Source organism: Erinaceus europaeus, chromosome 15, assembly GCF_950295315.1.
Source record: "Erinaceus europaeus chromosome 15, mEriEur2.1, whole genome shotgun sequence".
Taxonomy (NCBI): Eukaryota; Metazoa; Chordata; class Mammalia; order Eulipotyphla; family Erinaceidae; genus Erinaceus; species Erinaceus europaeus.
The window spans coordinates 83,478,887-83,504,243 of NC_080176.1; the positions used below are offsets into that span (position 1 = coordinate 83,478,887).

The 25,357-nt window shown below is 41.3% G+C and overlaps 1 protein-coding gene across 2 annotated transcripts in view; it reads right to left on the reverse strand.

The window, feature by feature from the left end:
• Positions 1–25,357, reverse strand: part of TMX3 (thioredoxin related transmembrane protein 3) — a 127,090-nt gene that overhangs the window by 47,683 nt on the left and 54,050 nt on the right. Inside the window, exon 17 of one of the 2 annotated variants that reach the window (XM_060174017.1) lies at positions 19,186–19,312. The exons of the other annotated variant lie outside the window; for it this stretch is intronic. Within the exon in view, the coding sequence (XP_060030000.1) occupies positions 19,199–19,312 (114 nt within the window). The 3' untranslated portion in view covers positions 19,186–19,198. The remainder of the gene's footprint in view (positions 1–19,185; positions 19,313–25,357) is intronic. 2 annotated transcript variants of the gene reach the window in all.

Sequence of the window (25,357 nt, forward strand, 5' to 3'; positions counted from 1 at the left end):
AAATAGCCGACCACCAATGAGCAAACATGAAGCAGATCTAGAAATGGAGAAGCAAAGCGACATGCATTAATATCATGATGCCTCCTGCCATTAAAATTACCCCCAAAATCTGCATGGATCTCTATTTTAATTGTAGACATTGTATTACATATATATATATATATATATATATATATGTATATATATATATTCCTTTTTGTTGCCCTTGTTTTTTATTGTTGTTGTAGTTATTGTTCTCGTTGTTATTGATGTTGCCGTTGTTAGATAGGGCAGAGTGAAATAGAGAGAGGAGGGGAAGACAGAGATGGGGAGAGAAAGATAGACACCTGCAGACCTGCTTCACCGCCTGTGAAGTGACTCCCCTACAGGTGGGGAGCCAGGGGCTTGAACCGGGATCCTTACACAGGTCCTTGCACTTTAGCACCACCTGCGCTTAACCCGCTGCACTACAGCCCAACTCCCCTTAAACAGCTATCTAACCCTGAGGGTTTGGGGGGAGAGAGAAGAGCATCAGCCAAAGTGGTGCAAGTTCCCCTTCTTCAGAAAGAAGAAAGGGAAGCTCAGTTAGGAAGGAAATTTTCTAGAAATAGATAGAATCAAACATTTCACTTCTCTTTTTCCACAGATTAAATCCATTGTAGAAGAAGCCCAATAATACGCTAAGGAAAAACCCACCTAATTCAACAAGACAAACACAGACTCAGAATGAAAGGATGGAAAACTATCATACAAGCAAATGGCCCACAAAAAAAGGCAGGAACAGCTATTCTCATATCTGACATGACATACTTTAAAATAAATAAAACTAAAAAAAGATAAGAATGGGCACTAGTTAGTGCTCAGTGGATCAGTCAATCAAGAGGACTTAACAATTATTAACATCTATGCACCCAATGAGAAGCCATCTAAATACATCAAACATCTACTGAAAGAGCTACAGCAATGTATTAACAGCAACACAGTCGTAGTAGGGGACTTCAACAACCCATTCTCTCAGCTTGACAGATCATCCAGGCAGAAAATCAATAAAGACATAAGGGAGCTAAATGAGGAGATAGATAAACTAGAACTGTTGGACATTTTCAGAGTCATTCATCCCAAGAAACTGGAATGCACATTTTACTCAAGTACACATGGGTCATTCTCAAGGAAAGACCATATGTTAGACCACAAAGACAGCATCAGCAGATTCAAGAGCATTGAAATCATCCCAAGCATCTTCTCAAACCACAGTAGAATTAAACTAATACTTAACTGTTGTTAAAAATTTGGAGGCTCCTGCTGGGCAGGCTAGCTTCACGGGCGGGTAACAGAGACGCGGAGACAACGGCTGGGCAGGGAAGCTGTATTTCTTTATTCAGGAACAACGATTCATAAACTAAACCAAACTAATGACCAAACAGAATTCTGCTGTCTCTTTGCTGCGGCGCAAGCACTCTCTCTTACTCTGGAACTCAGGAACCCTCCCCAACTCCGGAACTCTCGAACTCTCCCACTCTCCCACTTTGGGACCCTCTCTCGGGGTTCCTAGGGGCGGGGCCAAGCGGGCCCGCGAAAACTAACTGGACTGATCCAATTCTCTTGGTGGGGAGAACTAGAACTCAGTGTAAAGCATACAACACTTAACAATCAACAAAAGATTACTGATAGTCCCAAAATGTGGAAGCTCAACAGTACACTACTTAACTACTGGGTCAAAGAGGAAATAAAGGAAGAAATCAAAATATTTTGAGAGTTCAATGAAAATGAAGACACAGGCTATCAAAATATTTGAGACACAGCTAAGGCAGTACTGAGAGGGAAGTTCATAGCCATACAAGCACACATTTGAAAATAAGAAAAAGCACAAATAAACAGCCTGATTGCACATCTTAAAGACCTAGAAGAAGAACAACAACAAAGGAACCTTAAAGCAACGAGAAGGACAGAAATCACTAAAGTTAGGACAGAAATAAATAACATTGAAAATCAGAAAACCATACAAAAGATCAACAAAAGTAAATGTTGGTTCTTTGAAACAGTGGACAAAATCAACAAACCTTTAGCCAGACTCACTAAACTAGAAATGGAGAAAACCCACATAAATCAGATCATAAATGAAAGAGAAGATATCACAACAGACACTGCAGAAATTCAACATATCATGCGAGGCTTCTATCAACAACTATATGCCACCAAGCTAGAGAACTTGGAAGAAATGGACAAATTCCTAGATACCTACCAATTTCCAAAATTAAATAAAGAGGAACTAGGTAACGTGAACAGGCCCATCACAGCTAATGAAATTGAAACAGTTATCAAAATCTTCCCAAGAATAAAAGTCCTGGACCAGATGGCTTTACAAATGAATTCTACAAAACCTTCAAAGAAGAACTTATACCTCTACTTCTAAAAGTCTTCCAGAATATTGAAGACACTGGAATACTCCCTGCCAGCTTCTATGAAGCCAACATCACTTTGGTACCAAAAGCAGACAGGGACACAACCAAAAAAGAAAACTACAAACCAATATCTCTGATGAACATAGATACTAAAATATTGAACAAAAGTCTAGCCAACCAGTTACAGCAATATATTAAAAAGATTGTTCATCATGACCAAGTGGGGTTTATCCCAGGCATGCAAGGTTGGTTTAATATTCATAAATCAATCAACCTGATCCACTACATCAACAAAAGCAAGACCAAAAACCACATGGTCATATCAATAGATGCAGACAAAGCCTTTGACAAAATACAACATCCCTTTATGATCAAAACACTACAAAAAATTGAAATAGATGGAAAATTCCTCAAGATAATGGAATATATATATATATATATCAAACTTACAGCCAACATCATACTCAATGGTGAAAAACTCCAAACATTTCCCCTCAGATCGAGTACAGAACAGGGCTGCCCACTATCACCATTACTATTCAACACAGTGTTGGAAGTTCTTGCCATAGCAATCAGGCAGGAGCAAGGAATTAAAGGCATAAAGATTGGAAGAGAAGAAGTCAAACTCTCCCTATTTGCAGATAACATGATAGTATACATAGAAAAATCTAAGGATACAGCAAGAGACTTTTGGAAATAATCAGGAAATACAGTAAGGTGTCAGGCTACAAAATTAATATTCAAAAGTCAGTGGCATTTCTCTATGCAAACACTTATTTAGAAGTTGAAATCCAAAAATAAATTCCTTTTACTATAGCAATAAAAACAATCAAATATCTAGGAATAAACCTAATCAAAGAAGTGAAAGACTTGTATACTGAAAATTATGAGTCACTACTCAAGGAAATTGAAAAAGACACAAAGAAGTGGAAAGATATTCCATGCTCATGGGTTGGAAGAATTAACATCATCAAAATGAATATACTACCCAGAGCCATATACAAATATAATGCTATCTCCATCACGATCCCAGCCACATTTTTGAGGAGAATAGAACAAATGTTACAAATATTTATCTGGTACCAGAAAAGACCTCAAATTGCCAAAAACAATCTTGAGAAGAAAGAACAGAACAGAACTGGAGGCATCACACTCCCAGATCTCAAATTGTATTATAGGGCCATTGTCATCCAAACTGCTTGGTACTGGAACATGAATAGACACACTGACCAGTGGAATAGAATTGAGAGCCCAGAAGTGAACCCTCACACCTATGGACATCTAATCTTTGACAAAGGTGCCCAGACTATTAAATGGGGAAAGCAGAGTCTCTTCGACAAATGGTGTTGGTAAAAAATGGGTTGAAACATGCAGAAGAATGAAACTGAACCACTATATTTCACCAAATACAGAAGTAAATTCCAAGTGGATCAAGGACTTGGATGTTAGACCACAAACTATCAGATACTTAGAGGAAAATATTGGCAGAACTCTTTTCCGCATAAATTTTAAAGACATCTTCAATGAAACGAATCCAATTACAAAGAAGACTAAGGCAAGAATAAACCTGTGGGACTACATCAAATTAAAAAGCTTCTGCACAGCAAAAGAAACCACTGCCCAAACCAAGAGACCCCTCACAGGGAGAAGATCTATACATGTCATACATCAGACAAGAGTTTAATAACCAACATATATAAAGAGCTTGCCAACAACAAGAAAACAAATAACCCCATCCAAAAATGGAGGGAGGACATGGACAGAATATTCACCACATAAGAGATCCAAAAGGCCAAGAAACACATGAAAAAATGCTCCAGGTCTCTGATTGTCAGAGAAATGCAAATAAAAACAACAATGAGCTGCCACTTCACTCCTGTGAGAATGTCATACATCAGAAAAGGTAACAGCAACAAATGCTGGAGAGGTTGTGGGCTCAAAGGAACCCTCCTGCACTGCTGGTGGGAATGTCAATTAGTCCAGCCTCTGTGGAGAATAGTCTGGAGAACTCTCAGAAGGCTAGAAATGGACCTACCCTATGATCCTGCAATTCCTCTCCTGGGGATATAGCCTATGGAACCCAACACACCCATCCAAAAAGATCTGTGTACACATATGTTCTTGGCAGCACAATTTGTAATAGCCAAAACCTGGAAGCAACCCAGGTGTCCAACAACAGATGAGTGACTGAGCAAGTTGTGGTCTATATACACAATGGAATACTACTCAGCTATAAAAAATGGTGACTTCACCGTTTTCAGCCAATCTTGGATGGACCTTGAAAAATTCTTGTTAAGTGAAATAAGTCAGAAACAGAAGGATGAATATGGGATGATCTCACTCTCAGGCAGAAGTTGGAAAACAAGATCAGAAGAGAAAACACAAGCAGAACCTGAACTGGAATTGGTGTATTGCACCAAAGTAAAAGACTCTAGGGTGTGTGTGTGTGTGTGTGTGGGAGAATACAGGTCCAAAAAGGATGACAGAGGACCCAGCGGGGGTTGTATTTCTTTATGGAAAACTGAGAAATGTTATGCATGTACAAACTATTGTATTTACTGTCTAATGTAAAACATAAAAGAAATTTGAAAAGAAAGAAAGAGAGAAAGAAAGAAAGAAAGAAAGAAAGAAAGAAAGAAAGAAAGAAAGAAAAAGAGATTGAGAGAGCAGGAAGAGGGAGGAAGGAAGAAGGAAGGAAGGAAGGAAGGAAGGAAGGAAGGAAGGAAGGAAGGAAAAAAGAAAGAAAGGAAGGCCTTAGACTAATTCTGAGTTAAGTTCTCACTGGTGGTCTCAGCCATATAGGAGGCTCTGAATTCAGTCTCCAGCTCTGCAGTAGCAAAACAAATGAAAATCTCAATGGATACAGCAAGTTTGTTGTGGCAGCTTGTGGCAGCTTGTTGACTATATACCCAGTGGGATGTGATTGTGAATGATTGGTCCTTTCTTTTAGCCAGATAAAGAAAGAGATTAAATAGAGAATCTAACTTGGAGGGGCCCCATTTAATATTTCATTACCTCGTTTCTTCAAAGGTGACAAAAGTATTTATGTTACTCTGTTGACAAAAATTTCTCTCTGGGACAACTCACTGGAGGAGTAAAAAGCAAACCAAATGAGCCTACTTTTGTGAGGGAATGAAAAGCTGTTTTATGTCTGGTTAGACCGCATAATGGTTATGCGAAGAAACTTTCATGCCTAAGGCTTTGAGGTACCAGACTTAATCACCAGCACCACAGCCAACCAGATCTGAGCAGTACTCAGGTAAATAAAAATTAAAAGCAAAATACAATTTTTAAAAAAGCTATTTTAGGGGCTGGGCAGTAGAGCATCAGGTTAAGCACAAGGACCTGAGTAAGAACCCCAGTTGGAGCCCCCTGCTCCCCACCTACAAGGAGGTTTCTTCACAAGTGGTGAAGCAGAAGCAGGTCTGCAGGTATCTTTCTGTCTCTCCTTTTCTTTTTTTTATATGTATTTATTTATTCCCTTTTGTTGCCCTTGTTGTTGTAGTTATTTTTGTTGTTGTTATTGATGTCGTTGTTGCTGGATATGACAGAGAGAAATGGAGAGAGGAGAGGAAGACAGAGAGGGGTAGAGAAAGACAGACACCTGCAGACCTGCTTCACCACCTGTGAAGTGACTGCTACTGTTGGGGAGCCAGGGCTCGAACCGGGATCCTTATCTCCAGTCCTTAAACTTGCACTTAACCCGCTGCGCTACTGCCCAACTCCCCTGACTCTCCTTTTCTATCTTTACCTCCCCTCTCAATTTTTCTCTGTCCTATCCCAAAAAAAAAAATAATAAAAGGCCGCCAGGTACAGTAGATTTGTAGTGCAGGCACTGACCGAGCCCCAATAATAACCCTGGATGCAAAAAGAAAAAAATAACTACTTTAGGATAAAGTGCTAATACAGATTATAAACACTGATTAAAAAAAATGGAATTGAGGATATTGTTAGGGGAAAGTTAGGATCAGAAAGCCCTGAAACTTAGTTCAATTGAGAGCTGGAACTTCTATGACCAGGAACCTTTGGTTTTGCCCCATCAGTGATAGGGACGAAATATTGAGGAACACCTGAAGTCAGACCCTGATTCCCTTACCTGAGAGGGAAGAGGAAAATGAAGAGCACTTGAAAATGGCAATAGGTATGGATGTAGCTTACAAAAGAAGTGAAGGCAGAGCCTTAGAAGTGAATTTTAAAAAGCCCAACTTCATCACTATACAGCTGTTTCATTGCCCAAGTGCCTCCCTGTGCACATACACTCGCTTTTCCTGAAGAAAACTTTAAAATGCCTGAAAACATTATCTCCCCCCCAACTTCTTTGTTGAGTTATAGCATGGTGAAACAGACACAACAGGGAACATGTTCTGACCTCATTCTACGCCCTCACTCCATCCTCCATTCCCTTAACAAGCTGAGCTGGAAAAGATAATAAGCAGTTGGAAGATAGTTTTTTTTTTTTCCTCCAGGTTTATTGCTGGGCTCGGTGCCTGCACCATGAATCCACCGCTCCTGGAGGCCATTTTTCCCCCCTTTTGTTGCCCTTGTTGTTGTAACCTCGTTGCGGTTATTATTACCATTGTTGATGTTGTTCGTTGTTGGATAGGACAGAGAGACATGGAGAGAGGAGGGGAAGACAGAGAGGGGGAGAGAAAGACAGACACCTGCAGACCTGCTCCACTGCCTGTGAAGACTCCCCTGCAGGTGGGGAGCCGGGGGCTTGAACCGGGATCCTTATGTCGGTCCTTGCGCTTTGCGTCACGTGCACTTAACCCACTGCGCCACCGCCTGACCCCCAGTTTTTTTTTTTTTAAATATGTCGGAAATCAAACTTTGGGATTGGGAGATAGCTCAGTGGCTAGAGCACATGCTGTCCACACCCAGGGTCCTGGTTGGGTCTCCGAATACCACAGGAGAGCACTCAGACAGACATATGGGATTCCGTGGGTGGTGAAGCAGTGCTTGGGTCCGTCTGTCTCTTTCTAAAGAACAAAATTAAAGCTGCTCCAGGGATGTAGTATAGAAGCATCAATAAGCTGTGGGCTTACTCTAAGGCAGTACTTAGAACAAACAAAACAAAAACAACAACAAACAGGCTTTCTAATTATTTCCCTAACATGGAAACTGCTCCTCTAAGTTATTAGTTTTGTGGGAAATGAACTAGAACTGTTACATCTGAATATGTAATTGATTAAGCAGAGACGGTCTTCACTTTTGCTTCATGATTAACTGAGAATTAAATCCTTATCTCTTATCTATGTAACATATGTTCTAAAATGATTTAATGACAAATAAATCCCGTTATCATCTGCAACGGTTGTATAAAGTAAAACACAAAACTCTATTAAATTGTACTCGGTTCTACCAACCACACGTTAATGTAAAATAGAACTTAGGCCTGGGGCCGGGCGGCAGCACAGCGGATTAAGCGCACGTGGCGCAAAGCGCAGGGACCGGCGTAAGGATCCCGGTTCAAGCCCCCGGCTCCCCACCTGTGGGGGAGTCGCTTCACAGGCAGTGAAGCAGGTCTGCAGGTGTCTGTCTTTCTCTCCCCTCTCTGTCTTCCCCTCCCATCTCAGTTTCTCTCTGTCCTATCCAACAACAATGACAACAATAATAGTAACAATAAGACCGATAAACAACAAGGGCAACAAAAGGGGGGGGGAAGAACTTAGACCTAAATATAAAAAATCTACGACACAATATATATATATGATACTCCTGAATGGTTAAAGAAATCTAGATGACCTTGAAGACCAGGATGACTTTTGAGATATAATACAAAGACAACTCTGTGAAAAATAGTTTTGATAAGTTGGACTTCATTAAAACTAAAAGCAGAAACAGCATTCGATTTACTCTCAATAGAAACAAGCTTCAGATTGAGAGAAAAATACTGCTATTTAGAAAAAAAATATCTATCTGATAAAGGATTGTTATCCAAAATACACAAAGAACTTTTAAAATTCAATAGAAATAAAAAGCTTAATTCAAAAATGGGCCAGAGATCTGCAAAGACACTCACCAAGAAAGATATGCACATAGCAAACAAGCATTTAAATGATGTACATATGCTGTTAGAAAAATGCAAGTTGAAGTTATAATTATACACTCATTAAGTGGCCATGCACCTCACTGAGTGCATATATTACAGTGTTCAAGGAGCTGGGTTCAAATCCCTAGGCCCCATCTGCAGGGAGGTGTGGCGTGTGTCCCTCTTTCTTTCCTCCTCTCTATCTCCTTCTTCCTTCTTGATTTTTCTCTATCTCCAATGAATAAAGAGATAAGTAAACTATTTTTTAAATATTTATTTATTTTCTCTTTTGTTGCTCTTGTTTTTCATTGTTGTTGTAGTTATTATTGTTGTTGTTATTGATGTCGCCATTGTTAGATAGGACAGAGAGAAATGGAGAGAGAAGGGGAAGACAGAGAGGGAGAGAGAAAGACACCTACAGACCTGCTTCACTGCCTGTGAAGCGACTGCCCTGTAGGTGGGGAGCCAGGGGCTCCAACCAGGATCCTTAAACCGGTCCTTGCGCTTTGCACCACGTGCGCTTAACCCTCTGCGCTACTGCCCAACTCCCAAGTAAACTATTTAAAACATATATATATATATATATATATATATATATATATATATATATATATATGGAATTCTGGAGCTGGTAAAATTGCTCACTTACCATTATCTCCACTGTATTGAAGGTGCTGTGGTCTCTTTCATTCTCTCTCTCTCTCTGCCTCTCCATCTCTAACTAAAAAAGGAGGGGAAAGAATTCTGAAATTCTTACTCATTGCTGGTGGAATACAAAATTGAAAAAAAGAATCAGTTAAAAATAGTTTGAGTTTCTTACAAAAGGCAAATTCAAAAGGAGGTTCACAAAAGGAAGTTCAAAATACATGATCCAAATGGATGGAGTGAGTGATGGCTGTGCCAGGTGAATTAAGTAGGAAGTCAGAGGCAGCTACTGACTGCATGGTTCCACTCACATGCAACCTACACACAATTAAATAGACTTGTACCCAGCAGTCAGACTGACTTTTAGGTCCTGAAAAATTCTGTGGTTATTAGCAAGAATGGGAAAAAGTGTGGGGTGTAGAGTGGTAGGGAGAGAGGTCTCTGAGGTGACTACACTGAAACTTTGGTGGTGGATGGAGCTATACACACACACACACACACACACACGTGAATCTGTACTAAAATCTTATGATAATAAATACCAATGTTAAATCAATAAAAAATTAAATCCACATAAAACTGGCATCTGGCTGCTTATATTAATATGCTTTGCACATAGTTACCAAAACTTGGAAGTAAACAGGCTGTTTTTCACTGGAAGAATAGATACGTAGAGGTTAGTGCATCTAGACAATGAATTATAATTCAATGCTAAGAAAAAAATCAAAAACCTCTTAAGCTATGGAAAGGTGTGAAGGAAACATGAAAGCTACTTACTTTGTGAAAGCAGCAATGGACAAGAGGCTACCTACAGGGACTAGAACTACAGTGACTAGAGGGCTCAGGTCCTGGAAGATGATGGCAGAGGAGGACTTAGAGGGGCATTGAATTGTTATGCGGAAAACTGAGAAATGTGAACAGGGGTATAACAATGGTTATGCCAAGAGACTCTTATTCCTGAGGCTCCAAAGTCCCAGTTTCACAGTGGATTTGCTTTCTTTACCCCATATTGTGTCACGTGCACTTAACCGGCTGCGCCACCACCCTCTTTACCCCATCTTGGATGGAGCTGGAAGATACCGTGTGAAGTGAGAGAAGTCAGAATCAAAAGGATGAATATGGGATGATCTTACTCATTGACAAGTTGAAAAACAAGATCAGAAGGGAAAACACTAAGCAGAACTTGGACTGGAGTTGGTGTATGGCACCAAAGTAAAAGACTCTGGGATGGGAGTGAGGGTTCAGGTCCTGGAACATGATGGCAGAGGAGGACCTAGTGGGGGTTGTACTGTTGTGTGGAAATGTTATACATGTACAAACTACTCTGTTTTATGACTACAAAACATTTATCCCCCAATAAAATTTAAAAAAATAAAATTTAAAACTTTTTAACATTCTGGAAAAGTTCAAAACTATAGAAATTGTAAAAACTCTTATGTTACCAGAAGATACAGGCAGGGAAGGATGAACGAGGGAATAAAGAGGAATTTCAGGCAGTAAAACTCGTCCATATGACACTATAAAAAAGGTTACAGAACCCAAACCATTGACCCAAACCTATAGAATGTCTAACCCCAAGAGGGAAAAGTAAGAAGAACTATGGACATTGGGTGACTATGACATGTCCATGACAGTTCACGCTGTGTTACCATTGGACCATTCAAGTGGCTGGTGTCACCAATCCAAAAGGCTGACAGCAAATCTTTGTGCTCTTAGAACTCAGTCTTGCTGTCAATCTAAAACTCTTCCCCAAAATAGTTTATTTAAAGGAATTCTCTTAGGAAATCTCTTAGGAATTATTTAAAGGAATTCTCTTAGGGAGTCAGGTGTAATACACCAGGTTAAGCACACGTGGCGCAAAGCACAAGGACAGGCGAAAGGATTCTGGTTTGAGTCCCCAGCACCCCACCTGCAGGGGAGTCGCTTCACAGGTAGTGAAGCGGGTCTTCGGATGTCTGTCTTTCTCTCCCCCTTTCTGTCTTCTTCTCTCCCTCTCTGTCTTCCCCTCCTCTCTCCATTTCTCTCTGTCCTATCTAACAATACGACATCAATAACAACAACAATAACTACCACAATAAAAAAGGGCAACAAAAGGGAAAATAAATAAAATGAATATAAAAAAATAAAAGAATTCTCTTAGTGCCTCAAATTGTGAATGAATTTCAAAATAGTTGTCACATCAGGAGTGCTGGCAGTTTACGAAGAGCTTGAGTCAAGAGGACAGAGACAAGATGAGTAGTTAATATGGGAAGGTTCTAAATGGTTCTCTCAGCTCCAAGCTGTGAGCATACTACCTTTCAAAAACCATGATACCTTTTCAAACTCTTTGTATCTAACTTTCTTTATAGCTGACTCTGTTCCCCTTCTTAGTGATCTTTAAAAATCATTTTTCAGTGACCTGGAAGGTTGTGTATTGGTTTTATGTGGCTGAAGTCCTGAGTTCTATCCCTAGCATGACATGTATAATAGTGTTCTTGTACTCTCTTTCTCCTCTCTCTCATGCTAATAAATAACCAGACCTTTTTTAAAAAGGTCCATCTGTGTTTGGTTAATGTCGACTTAATTTCTCTAAATTGTTAAATTTGAATCACTTCTATATACTTGCAGGCTTAAAGTTCCATTCTTGTTTAAATAATGTGTTTCTAGTGTATTAAAATAGAATATGTCCTGTTGTTATTATATATATATTATTATTAGACACTGCAGAATTTGCATCGTATTTCTGTATGTACCCAAAATAATTGTAAGTGGTCAGTAGCTGGAGACGTGTACTAACCCTCTCATACAAGCACTGAAATTCTACATTTCACCTTCCTAAAAGGTGAACAGGAGATGGGTCCAAGGCCAACTCTGAATAGTTCTGCTGGGAAAACATTGTTAAACATCTAATAAAGATGTTAGGCTTTTTTTTTTCCCTGAAAGGTGACTTGTTCATTCATATGCAAATCAAGGAGACTGTTGAGCTGTGGCTCCTTTTGTGGGAACTCCAAGCTTGCCAGTTCAGCTCTGCATGTCAAGCCATGAAGCAGAAACCCACCCCCTACAAACACATTCCATGAAGGGTCCTGCTTAATCCCCTCTGCCTGTGAAGTGCTCCTGGTGTTATTCAAGTCATTAATATGTTAAATGAGTCGGAAGCATCTAGAAGTTTTATTTTCTTAAACATGTCATACTATGAGGCTTTCCCTAATCTCTCTATGAGAATTCCAGCAAGAAGTGAGAAGCATTTAAAAAATTCCCAGAATAGGGGCAGGTGGCGGTGCGCCTGGTTGAGAGCACGTGTTATAATGTGCCAGAATCCCGGTTTGAGTCCCTGGTCCCCACATGCAGAAGTTAAAGCTTTGCAAGCGGTGAAGCAGGGCTGCAGCTGTCTTATTGTCTCTCTCCCTCTCTGTCTCTTCATTCCTCTCAATTTATGGCTGTCTCTATGCAATAAACAAAGATAATAAAAAAATTGAAAGAAAGCAAGAAGGAAAGGAAGAAAGAGAGAGAGATAGAGAGAGAGGGAAAGGAAGGAAGGAAACTCCCAGAATAGGGTGGGGTGGTGGTGCACCTGGTTGAGTGCACAGCACATGTTATAGTGCTCAAGGATCCCGGTTCGATCCCCGGGTCCTCACCTGCAGAGGGAAAGCTTTCTGGATGGTGGAGCAGTGTTGCAGGTGTCTCTCTGTTTCTCTCCCTCTCCATCACCTCCTACCCTCTCAATTTCTGGTTATCTGTATCCAATAAATAAATAAAAACAATTAAAAAAATTGAAATCGGCAGAATAAGTGCTTGGATTGTATTTGTGCCTAAATACTCGTGAATCTTTTGACAAGAGTGGGAGAGTAAGGCAGTACAGTGTTAGCAACCACATTCCAAGTCCTCTGCTGCCTCCTTGTTGGCATTGCCTAACAGCTGAATCTGTAAGTGTTCTACCATTTCATCCTCTTCTCAGGTTCTCAGACCAAGTTTCCCAGGAAAGACCCTGGTGGCTACCTATGCTTCAAGGTCAGCACAATAGTAACGGACATAGGTTCCAGTCCACTGTTTTGGACTTGGGATTCCTTTTATTTCTTTTCACTGCTATGAAATGTTACATGAATTTGCAAAACACTGTGAGATAGAGACTATACTTATATCCTCTGTGTTATTCTAATTTGACACTACGTGGTACTGAAAGGAATAGGCCGGCTTATTCTTGTTCATTTTCCCCCAACGGCCTACGCTGTGGAATTCAGTGAAGTTCAAAGTGTAGTATAATGTGTGAAAGCTATAGCCTTAGAGAGATTGTTTAAGCAGCTCCAACAAAGCCATGCAAAGAACTGCTAGTCTCTCTGTGTGGAAGTACATACATATGCATATTATTTTCTTTTTTCTAATAGTCTTTTTTTCTGACTGAATTGGTACTGATAGAGAATTTGGTACTGAGAACTTGTGCCAGAGGAACAGGTAAATCCCATGATTTAGTTAAGAGATTTCTAAAATTGGTTATCTGATCAAATTAGATTTGAAAGCATGCATGACCTAATCTTAAATTTATTTCATTAGTGATTTAAAAGATTATTATACAGGGGCCTTATGGTGGTGCACCTGGTTGAGAGCATATGTTACAATGTGCAAAGCCCTAGGTTCAAGCCCCCGGTCCCCACGTGCAGGGAGAAAGCTTCACAAGTGATGAAGCAGGACTGCAGCTGTCTATCTCTTGCCCCCTTCCTCTCACCACCAAAGTCCCGTGCCCACATGCCCCTACCATATTAACCAGTGCAGTTGTCTTTAGGTTATATACATTGTCCAATTTTATTCACTTCTATGGCCCTGCCACACCTACAATGTGGAAGTGTCCTTCCTTTATCCTCTTCCCTCTCAGATAAGAGAAACAGCACCTGACTTCCTCAGATGTTTTCCTGACTTGTCTCCCTCTCAGTTGACACACGCATACATCAAGGCTCTTGGCACCAGTTCACAATCCCTCTCTCCTCAGTCTTTTGCTATCACAGCTCATCTTTATTCTGCCTCCAGAGCATCCCTCAGCCCCATGAAATTAACACATTTGACAAGGGCATAGTTTGAGGTTGACTGATTGTTGCTCCCATATAATACAAGATACGTGATATCATTAGTCATCTAGAAAATGCACGTCAGAACCACAAAAGGGTACCATTTGCACCCTATAAAATGGCTAAAATAAAAAAAGATGAACAATAACAGGAGCTGGCAAGGATCTGAAGACATTGTAGCATCATGAAGAACATAGATTAGAGGTTGTTAAGGACTGGCTGGGAAGGGGACAATGGATAGAAATAACTGGTGGGCCCATGGTTCTTTTTAATGTGAAAAAAATATATGTACAAAACTCACATAATTTTGTGATAGTTAATGTGATATATATATATATATATATATATATATATATATATATAGTGCAATTCAAGTAGCTGAATTTTATAATATGTGAATAATAGTTCAATAAAGCTGTCCAACAAAAAGGTCAAGGTATTGGGACGTTTGAGTAGATTTATCATGTAAGACTTGTTCCAGAAAAGTTCAGAAAATACATCATCAGCACAACTATAAGAAATAAATTTATGAGGTGTTCCTGCAGTTTTGAAGAGATATGTTGTCTCACACTTGCACAAAGCACAATTCTAAGGGAACCGCTACACCAATCTGGGATCTCTAACAGATATGGATGATGGGGTCCCAGGATGATAGAAGACAACTGAGGGCACTTGTCACCAAAGGCAAGTCAATGTGGTTGTTCTAGTGGGGAATAGCTTGGTTCTCACTGGTCAAAAAAGAACTGAAGCCAATAGACCCACAGTCAAGTCTGACTTGAGTTGTATAAGCAAAGATGCTATAGAATTGGGGAACTCAAGTCCAGATTCAATCAACCAAAAATGAAAGACATGTTCTCAGTCAATTCCAATTAATCCATTTCCAATTTCCACACTGTGAGCTCCTCAGCTAAAAGGAAAACCAGGCCCCATTGAGGAAATGACACTGCTATATAGGAAAAAGAAGTTAGAATATAATTCATCTTCCTTCCTTCCCTAAAGTGTCACTTCAGCCATTTCCCAAGATGACAGTGCTGGGGCACAAAAGAAATTGCCCTGTAGCATTCTGCATTCTTGGGCAAATCATCAAATAAATACCAGACAGTGAAACTAGAGTCCCAAAAGGGACGTGAATATCGAAAGGGACATGACCCAGGAGGGATAAGATGAGAAGTGGAAGTTGATAAATTGGGATAAATGAAAGATAAGGAACCGTCATTGCTCTGTTTTTTAGGAGCTATTTCACAAGGCACAGTTGATGCTAATCTTGAATTTGGAAAACAAATCATGAAGACCAGACACTTTATCTTCCCCATTACATTCCTTGTCTTGATCCTTCAAAAATAATGTGAGAATATACCATCTGTTATCAACTTTGTTTTCGGGAGAAAAACTCATAATAATCCACAAGGCAGAAAGACCTGGTGGTCTGAGTTCTCCATCTGATTTTCACAGAGCTCCCTGTCTGGTTTTCCAGCCTCCCTTCTACCAGGATAAATAATCCCTGAAGCAAAGGAATGGGGAGAGAGATCTGAGTATCATTCATTTACATACTATGCCTACTACAACAGAATCTCTCCCTTCTGTGTAAAAGATGATATGACCATGTTTTGTCTTCTGTGGTACCAGACCAAAGGCTCACACTCAGCTTCAACAGATGGAGTAGAAGGAAAAGTCAAAAGAAGTTTACGGACAATGCTTATACTTCTGGTATACATGACAGCTAGCAAGAAATGCTGAGGGACTCATGAACATGGATTCTAGACATAATTTCTACCTTGTCCTTGGAAAATAGACAGTAAGATCAAATCTTCCCAGGTACAGTAGTGGAGCTGCTTCTACAGAGAGAACTTTTTCTTAGTATGCCTAATTACCTTATTTAAAAAAAAAATCTTTATTTATTTATTAGACGGATACAGCCAGAAAATCGCGAGGGTAATAGAGAGAGGGAGAGAGACAGAGAGACACCTATAGCCCTGCTTCACCACCTGTGAAGTTTTCCCCCTGCAGGTAGGGACCAGCGCTTGAACCTGGGTCCTTGCGCACTGTGACATGTGTGCTCAACCGGGTGCGCCACCACTCGGCCCCCTAATGATTTTTTTTTTTAATATTGTATTAATGTATTGGATAGAGACAGAAAGAAACTGAGAGGGAAAGGGGAGGTAGAGAGGGTGAGAGAAAGAATGACATCTATGAAAACTGCTGCACGGCTCATGAAGCTTCCCCCTGCAGGTAGTGACCAGGAGATTATACCAAGGTCTTTGCATATGGCAACATGTGCTCTCAACCAAGTGTACCAAACCTTAGGACTAATAATCTTTTCAAAGGCAACTTCTCATTAAATCAGTTTTTTTCCAAAGACGTGTTTTGGGGTGGTCAGATTATTGCTTGGCTAAAATAACTTCAGGGAACAACAACAAAAAAAAACCCCAAGAGATATAAAATATGGAGTGTTGACAGATAATGACTGAAACTGACAGCACTTCCTGTGGTCCACAGATCAGAATAAGAAGTCATGACACGGGAGGTGGGGAGCGGTAGTGCAGTGGGTTAAGCCCACATTGGGGCAAAGCACATGGACTGGCGGAAGGATCCCAGTTTGAGCCCTGGGCTCCCCACCTGCATGGGGTGGGGGGGGGTCGCTTCACAAGTGGTGAAGCAGGTCTGTAGGTGTCTATCTTTGTCTTTTCTTTCTGTCTTCCCCTCCTCTCTCAACTTCTCTCTGTCGTCCCCAACAACAACGACAGCAATGACAACAATAATAATAATAACAACAACAATAAATAATAAGGGCAACAAAAGGGAAAAAATAGCCTCCAGGAGTAATGAATTCATAGTTAGGCACAGAGCCCCAGTGATAACTTGGGAGGCAAAAAAAAAAAAAGAAGAAGAAGAAGAAGTCATGACAGGTAGATAATCAGTGCATCTTGGACTCATTTCATTTCAGAACAGGCCATTCACTGAGGATGATTTTCCGAGTTTAAGAATGGGAAATAGTGAATATGTCTATAGCAATTTGCAGACTTTTTGCCCACTCTCCTCCCACCCACCCCCCTTTTTTTTTTGACTGTGCAGTGAGGAGGATGATAGGGAGGAATGGAATCCTGGGACACTAGACTCTACCATTGAAAACTGTGAGTTGTGTGTACATGTCTCAGTCATTTAAGTAATACAGCAGTCTTTATTTCAATGTTTTGGGAGAGAGAAAAATGCTATTCTGACATCTCTGATCTGGTTGATTTACTGAAACTTTTGTTCTTTGAGTCAATAATCTTCAAAGTCTTACTAAGTGAGTGTGGCAACACCATTTCAACTCTCAAACTATTAATTGCTTTCCATAATTGGATCAATGTACTCAGTTTTCTAATTCATAGTGTACTGTTAATATGATTTTTTTTTGCTGTTAATAAGAATGAAACGTACACTAAGTGATAGTAGGAAAACATTAGACACTTTTCTGAAAAGAAAAGTGTAATCAAGAATCTGAATGTTGATTGGTTAGTAAGTTGAATGAAAGGGATGACGCTTTATATCTATATTTGAGTTTTGAACATGATTTATTATTAATAGCAGATTTTTGAAGTTCCCATGAGCTAGTTTTGATAATTATTTCCTGTGCATCTTTGATATCAAGGTTTGCATTTTATACAATTATTTTGCAACTTAGTTGAGAAATATTACTATAGCTTTTATGAAAGACCTATTTTAGCCAGACCACCACTCCTTCACTTGAGGTGCTCAGAATTGAACCTGGGGCTTCTCAGAAGCATGTTCTGGGCTCAATTTTTGAGGCCCTTTCTGGACCTTGAGATACATTACTTAAAAAACTTCATCTATAAACATATTGGGGCTACAGATTTACCTGTCAACACCCATGCTCACCGGAGAAGCAGTGACAGAAGCCGGAACACCCTTAAAGAGTTTTGGTCCGTACACTCAGAGGGGGGAATGTTAGAGGAAGATGACCAGAGGGTCTGAACCTCAATTGTATCAAGACCAGAAACATTTGGCACCAAGAAACTTTGTTTTTATACCAGCACAGAATGGGAAGAGAATCTGGAAAACGCCAGAGGAAATCAATTACTGTTTCAATTATCTGAGAAAGAAGAGGAAAAGGAAGGGACGCTGGGCAGTAGTAATAGGTCGAGGTGTGTCATAGAAACAAACGTGAATTAAAATGGGCAAAACAATGTTACCATGATGCCAACCGGACATCCCTGGGCATGTCACCCCACCAATGTGTCCTGGAACTCTACCTCCCCAGATCCCTGCCCCACTAGGGAAAGAGAGAGACAGGCTGGGAGTATGGATCAACTTGTTAGTGCCCATGTTCAGTGGGGAAACAATTACAGAAGCCAGACCTTCCACCTTCTGCATCCCACAGTGACCCTGGGTCCATACTCCTCCCAGGAGGGCTAAAGAATAGGAGAGCTTTTAAGAGAGGGGTGTGTGTGGATGGAATAGGGAGTTCTGGTGGTGGGAATTGTGTGGAATTATACCCCTCTTATCCTATGGTCTTGTCACTATTTCCATTTTTTTTTATCTGTTATTGGATAGAGTCAGAAATTGAGAGAGAAAGGGGAGATAGAGAGGAGGAGAGACAGAGAGATGCCTGCAGACCTGCTTCACCACCCTGCAGGTGGGGAGCCAGGGGCTCGAACCGGGATCCTAACTGGTCTTTGCACTTTGTGCCACGTGCGCTTAACCCACTGCGCTACCGCCCAACTCCCACCACTATTTCCATGTTATAAATTAAAAGAATTTTTTTTAAATGGGCAAAACAATAATATATATGTCTATATTAAATTCATATACATATAAAGATAGATCTATAGATTGGCAGATTTAGATATGTTCAACCCGTATCTGTGACCTGGGGAGAACTACTGCAGTTTCCAATGGAGGGAGTGGGGACACAAAGCTGGGCTGGTGGGAATGGTATGGAATTATGACCCTATTATTTTAAAATTTTGTAAATCACTAGTAAAAATTTTTTTGAAAACACCCTGCTCAGTTTCAAGGATGCAAAGCCCTGTCTGACCCATCCGAGGTTACGACCCCTGTGCTTGCAAAACCAAAAGCGCCCACATACCAGGAATCTGGTATCACCCATCAGGCTGCTGCCAGTTTTCCTCCAAGGATTGGCCATTCTCCAGTGTGAGCTCATCGTTGGATGGGAGCTCCTTGTAGACTGATTGCTTTCTCTGTTTCCTGTGCATCTTCAAACAGAAGATGATAGGGGGTTTCATCCCAGTTATCTTATAACTTTGTAAATCTATACCAAATCACTAATTAAAAATTAAAAATAAATATATAAAAATTTTAAAAAATAGTAAAAGATCCCTGCCTGGATACGGCCTACTTTCTTGTTTGTGGGAATAAAAGCCAGGCTCCTGAGCGGCTCTGTCTACACTGACTGCTCGGGGTGCTGGTGATGGGATAGAGCCTCCTTACCCTCAAACACCCCGTTGGCCTCTGAGTCACAAGGAAATTGCAAAACACATATGTTTCTCCTAGGCGCTGAAATGCTCCCTGCTCCTCCTCATAATTATTTAAACTGCTGGCTTCCAACTTGCAGTCCACATGCAAATCAGCTGGGAAAGGATTCTTTTCTCTTTGTTCTGGCTTCAAGGAGAAGTTTCTCTCAGGCCGACCGCTTGATTTTCCTGGAGTCCTTTGTATTTTTATAAATCACTTGAGGTGACCAATGCCCAAGTAATTCTGAATAAGTGCCACTGGTTAAAAATTCCTGACTTGTGGGCCATGCCATGGAGCAGCAGGTTAAGCACACATGGTACAAAGCGCAAAGACCGGCGTAAGGATCCTGGCTCAAGCCCCCGGCTCTCCATGACAGGCAGGTCTGCAGGCATCTGTCTTTCTCTCCTCCTTTCTGTCTTCCCCTCCTCTCTCCATTTCTCTCTGTCCCATCTAACAACAACAACAACAACGATAAATAACAAAGGCAACAAACAGGGAAAAATGGCCTCCAGGAGCAGTGGATTCCTGGTGCAGGCCTGAACCCCAGCAATCACCTTGGAGGCAAAAAAAAAAATCCTGACTTAAAAGCTATAGTCATCATTACCAGAAGGGTTAGTAATTTGTAGACTGCCATCTCTCAAAGAGTAAATTGTTTATTTTCCTAATATGTTTAGGGGGTGGAGACTTATTTTGCTAACCATTGATTCTATGACTCCTGACCTATAATCTACTCTGACTGTGAATGTCTGGATAGATTTTAACATTTTAGTTCTAGGTTAATAGAGAAATCTGTCAAATCAAAATATGAGATGTTTGCAGAGCTTATGACTATATGTAATCAATCCTCTTTTTTTGTAGTATATCTATTAAACATTTAGGTACTCCTGCAATATACATTTTAAGGCTTCAGTTAAAATAATTGCTTTTAAGATGTTCATTTCTAGCATACTTGTGATAAATGCATCACCACATAAGCACAGTACATTCAGTTACTCAGTTCATCCAGCCAGTAACTAAGTATTTTTCAGTGACACCTGACCTTAAACAATCATGATTTCACTGCTCCTGGGCCATCATTTTCATTCTTTAAAATAAATTTAGATAAAGAGATAAAAGAAGAAGAGAGACAGAGTGAAAGGGAAAGACATCAAACATCCATGGAGCCTCCCCTGGTGCCCACAGAGCTCCCATGTGGTGCCAGGTTCAAACCTGAGTCCTTCCTTGTACATGATACTGATCTGGCCAAATATTTTCTGAACGTATACTTCATGGAAACTGTGTCTTAGGAACTGGGGGGGTCGGGCGGTGGTGCAGTGGGTTAAGCGCACGTGGCGCAAAGCGCAGGGACTGGCGTAAGGATCCCGGTTCGAGCCCCCGGCTCCCCACCTGCAGGGGAGTCGCTTCACGGGCGGTGAAGCAGGTCTGCAGGTGTCTATCTTTATCTCCCCCTCTCTCTCTGTCTTCCCCTCCTCTCTCCATTTCTCTCTGTCCTATCCAACAACAAAGTAACGTCAACAATGGCAATAATAACCGCAACGAGCCTGCAACAACTAGGGCAACAAAAAGGGGGAAAAATGGCCTCCAGGAGCGGTGGATTCATGGTGCAGGCACCGAGCCCAGCAATAACCCTGGAGAAAAAAAAAAAAAAAAAGGAACTGGTATGTAGCATCAAAAAATGCCTGATCATTCAGAGAACATAAGTGTTGAATGTGTTTACATGGAGAAGATAGTAGGCAAAGAACATATAACTTTGGGAGTCAGTGGTAGCACAGTGGGTCAAGCGCAAGGACCGCATAGGGATCCCAGTTTGAGCCCCCGGCTCCCCACCTGCAGGGGAGACGCTTCATAAGCGGTGAAGCAGGTCTGCAGGTGTCTGTCTTTCTCTCCCCTCTCTGTCTTCCCCTCCTCTCTCCATTGCCCTCTGTCCTATCCAACAATGACGACAATAATAACAACAATAAAAAATAAGGGCAACAAAAGGGAATAAAGAAATAATTTTAAAAAGAATATATAACGTAATACTCAGACATGACTGAAAAATGAGGAGTGAGTGCAGAGGTTAGGGAGGGCTGGAAGCTAACAAAGATGATGATAAGATACTCTCAGGTAAGGAGGGCATGAAAAATGCAGATATACAGGAGAACATTCTAGTTGGAGAGAAAAGCAACCAACAAGAAAGCCTGGAGGGAGTCAGGTGGTAGCGCGGCGGGTTAAGCGCAAGTGGCACAAAGCACAAGGACCGGTTAGCATCCCGGTTCAGTTAACCAGGTTAAGTGCACATGGCGTGAAGCTCAAGGAACAGCACAAGAATCCCGGTTTGAGCCCCTGCCTTCCCACCTGCAGGGATGGGGGGGGTCACTTCACCAGCGGTGAAACAGGTCTGCATGTGTCTGTCTGTCTCCCTCTCTATCTCCTCCTCCTCCTCTCTCTGTTTCTCTCTGTCCTGACAATAAAATGGAAAGAATGGCCTCCAGGAGCAGTGGATTCATGGTGCTAGCACCTAGCCCCAGTGATAACCCTGGAGGCAAAAAATAAAATAAAATAAAATAAAACAAAATAAAATAAAATTACTATAGACTCTGTGGTGACCACAGAACTTCCTCTCACAGGAATTCCAAGGTCACAGTGCTGGTCTCTTCTCAGGGCTGAGAGACTCTGGCCTATGTCTCACTCCTACCTGCTGGTGGCTCCTTGGTAATCTTTGACATTCCTTGGTGTTTTGGAATCATCACCCCCAACCCTGCACTCTTCATATGACATTCTCCTCAGCTGTGTGTCTGTCAACATTCCCGTTACGTAAAGCCGTAAGTCATATTGGGTCAGGATCCATCTCACTCTGGTGTGACCCCATCTTCATTATGTAGAGATTAAGTACATTTGTAATGATCCTATTTCCAAATACGCCTCCTTCTGAGGTTCTAAGACTGGGGAGGGGGTTGGGTTTCATCATTATCATTATCATCATCACCAACATCATCATCCTCATCTGATGTGGAGAGTTACATTTCAATGAAGAACACAGACCATAGTAAGGATCTTGCCTACTGCATTAAGACAGGAGGGCACAAGCCTACAATGAATAGGAAAAAAACACCATGAACCACCTTACACTATCTCTCCTGCTGCTCTGAAGACAGAGCACCACAGCCAGGCGATGGTGGAAGTAATTATGCCAGAAGTAATTATGGAATGACGCAGGATGATGACACAGAAAGTGGGGCAAAGTTTGATCAGAATGCGTATTTTGCAACCCACAAGAAATTCTCAGTTCAGACACAGGGTGTTGAAGAAATCATGATGATCCAATGGTTTCGGTTTGACCCCAGTAATTGAAATAGTGATGCTTGCTCTTGTGAAGATGAGGAAGACTGAGAAGAAATGCTTGATGGAATATCAGAGCTTTGGATGTGATGTTTGAGTTGCCTGGTAAACACTCAACCAGAAATGTCCAATTTTATCAACCACTCCAGACACACAGACTTGTGAGCTACACCCCCGCAGACTTTAAAAGAATCAAGAGATTGAATGAGTACTGATGCTGGGCACCTGTTAATAGCAAGCTTATTGACTGTATGAATATATATGTACTTTTTTTGGTCTCCAGGGTTATCTCTGGGGCTCAGTGCCTGCACTATGAATCCACTGCTCCTGGAGGTCCTGTTTTCATTTTTTTTTTTTTTTTTTTGGATAGGATAGAGATTGAGAGAAGAGGGGAAGGTAGAGAGGGAGAAAGACAGACACCTGCAGACCTGCTTCACCACTTATGAAGTGAACCCCCTGCAGGTGGGGAGCCAGGGACTCGACAGCTATAGTAAATAGGATGTTGTAATAGCCTCCCTTTTCACATCTTTTGGGCTATCGACCCATGCACTAGAGCAATTCTTTCTAAAAGATATGCTCCAGGTGCATGATACAACATTTGTATAAAATTTGATGCTTTGTGGACAGGCATTGGCACACTTTGTTGAGTGCACATACCATATGCCATGACCTGGGTTCAAATCCCCAGTTTCCACTTTCAGGGGTAAGGTTCAGGAGTGGTGAGGCAGCTTGGCAGGTGTCCCTCATTCTCCCTTCCTATCTCCCCCTTCTCTTTCCAATTTCTCTCTGTGCAGTAGAATAAAAGAAAAAAGAAGGAGGTGGGGAGGCCGCTGAGGAGTGTGGATTCTTCATGTAGAGGCCAAGCCCCAGTATACCCCTGGTGGCAGTAAATAAATATTAAAAACATCAAACCAGGTTCTTCATCTACACTATACAGGAGTTCGATTGTAATCTGATCATGCAGGTCTGTTTGCTAAACCTCTTTCTGTAACTACAAGTAATTAATTAGATGAAAGTGAAAAATAGCCAGGGATACGTGGTGCCTTTGGCATTAAGCCTACACATCACTGTGTATGAAGTACTGGGTTCCTGCCCTCAGTGTGGATCAACAACGGTAGAGAATGTTGCATCCTCCAAACAGAGGTTGGACAACATACTCATCTACCACCTGAGGAAGATGGGTCCTGAAATTGGGGCAGCTTGGAATTTTCCTACTTATGACTACAGAATATGAGTTCAGACCTACAGGGATGCAGAGGTCACATAGGCTCCTAAACTCAATATGGGTCCCAGATCAAATCTATGGGGTTTGCAGTCAATATTTATACAACTTTCCCATAATTGAGAGCTACTCTCTTCCCTGATCCAGCTTTCTGGTCCTTTTTGCAGCCATGACATCATCTCCCCAGTCAGTAACTTGGGTCCACCTGCATATCAGATGTCAGGCTCAGAGAAAAACTAGTCATGGGTCCTTTGAAATAGAACTAAAATAGGCCTACTAGCTAGCTCCAAAACAGACCTTAAATCTTCATCTGCACTATTCCAGCCTTTAGGTTCATGATTAGTCAACAATGTATTGGCTTTATATGTTAACTCTTTTTTCAGCCTCCAGGTTCCAGATGCTACCGTGATGCCAACCTGACTTCCCTGGGCAGACAACCCCACCAATGTGTCCTGGAGCCTTGCTTCCCCAGAGCCCTGTCCCATTAGGGAAAGAGAAGAGACAGGCTGGGAGTATGGATCGACCTGTCAATGCCCATGTCCAGCAGAGAAGCAATTACAGAAGCCAGACCTCCCACCTTCTGCACCCCATTAAGTGGAGTTTACTCCTCTCATCCTGTGGTTTTATGTTTCCCTTTTATAAATAAAAATGAAAAAAAAAAAAAAAGAAAAACTGGGTTCATTCCCCCAAATTCCAGTCCCCAGCTTCATAGGGATTATTCAGGAGTGACAGGAACACAACACTGGTCTCTTTCTTCTTATTTCTGTCTCTATCAGGAAGAGAGAGAGAGAGAGAGAATGCGGATTCACTGTCTAGGCATTGAGCCCCAGGAATAACCCAGGTGGCAAAATAAGGATTTTTCATTAATTTATTTTTTCCTTGGTGTGGAGCTTCATGTAATTCTACCACCCCATCCCATTTCCATTCAGACAGAAAGAGAGGTCAAAGTGAAGACGGTGAATTCATTGTTCTTAATAGCCAAGTAGCATTCCACTGTGCATCTAGACCTCACCTTACTCAGCCACTCATCTGTTGTTGGACACCTGGGTTTCTTCCAGGTTTTAGCTATTATAAATTGTGCTGCTGTGAACATGGGTGTACATAGATATCTTCAGATGGGAGAGTTTTGGTTCCTTAAGATCTAACCTTGATGGAGCTGAAAGGATTCCTATTAAGTGAGGCAACCCGGAAATAGGATGGGTATGGGCTGATCTCACTCATGGACAGAACCTGAGAAATAAGG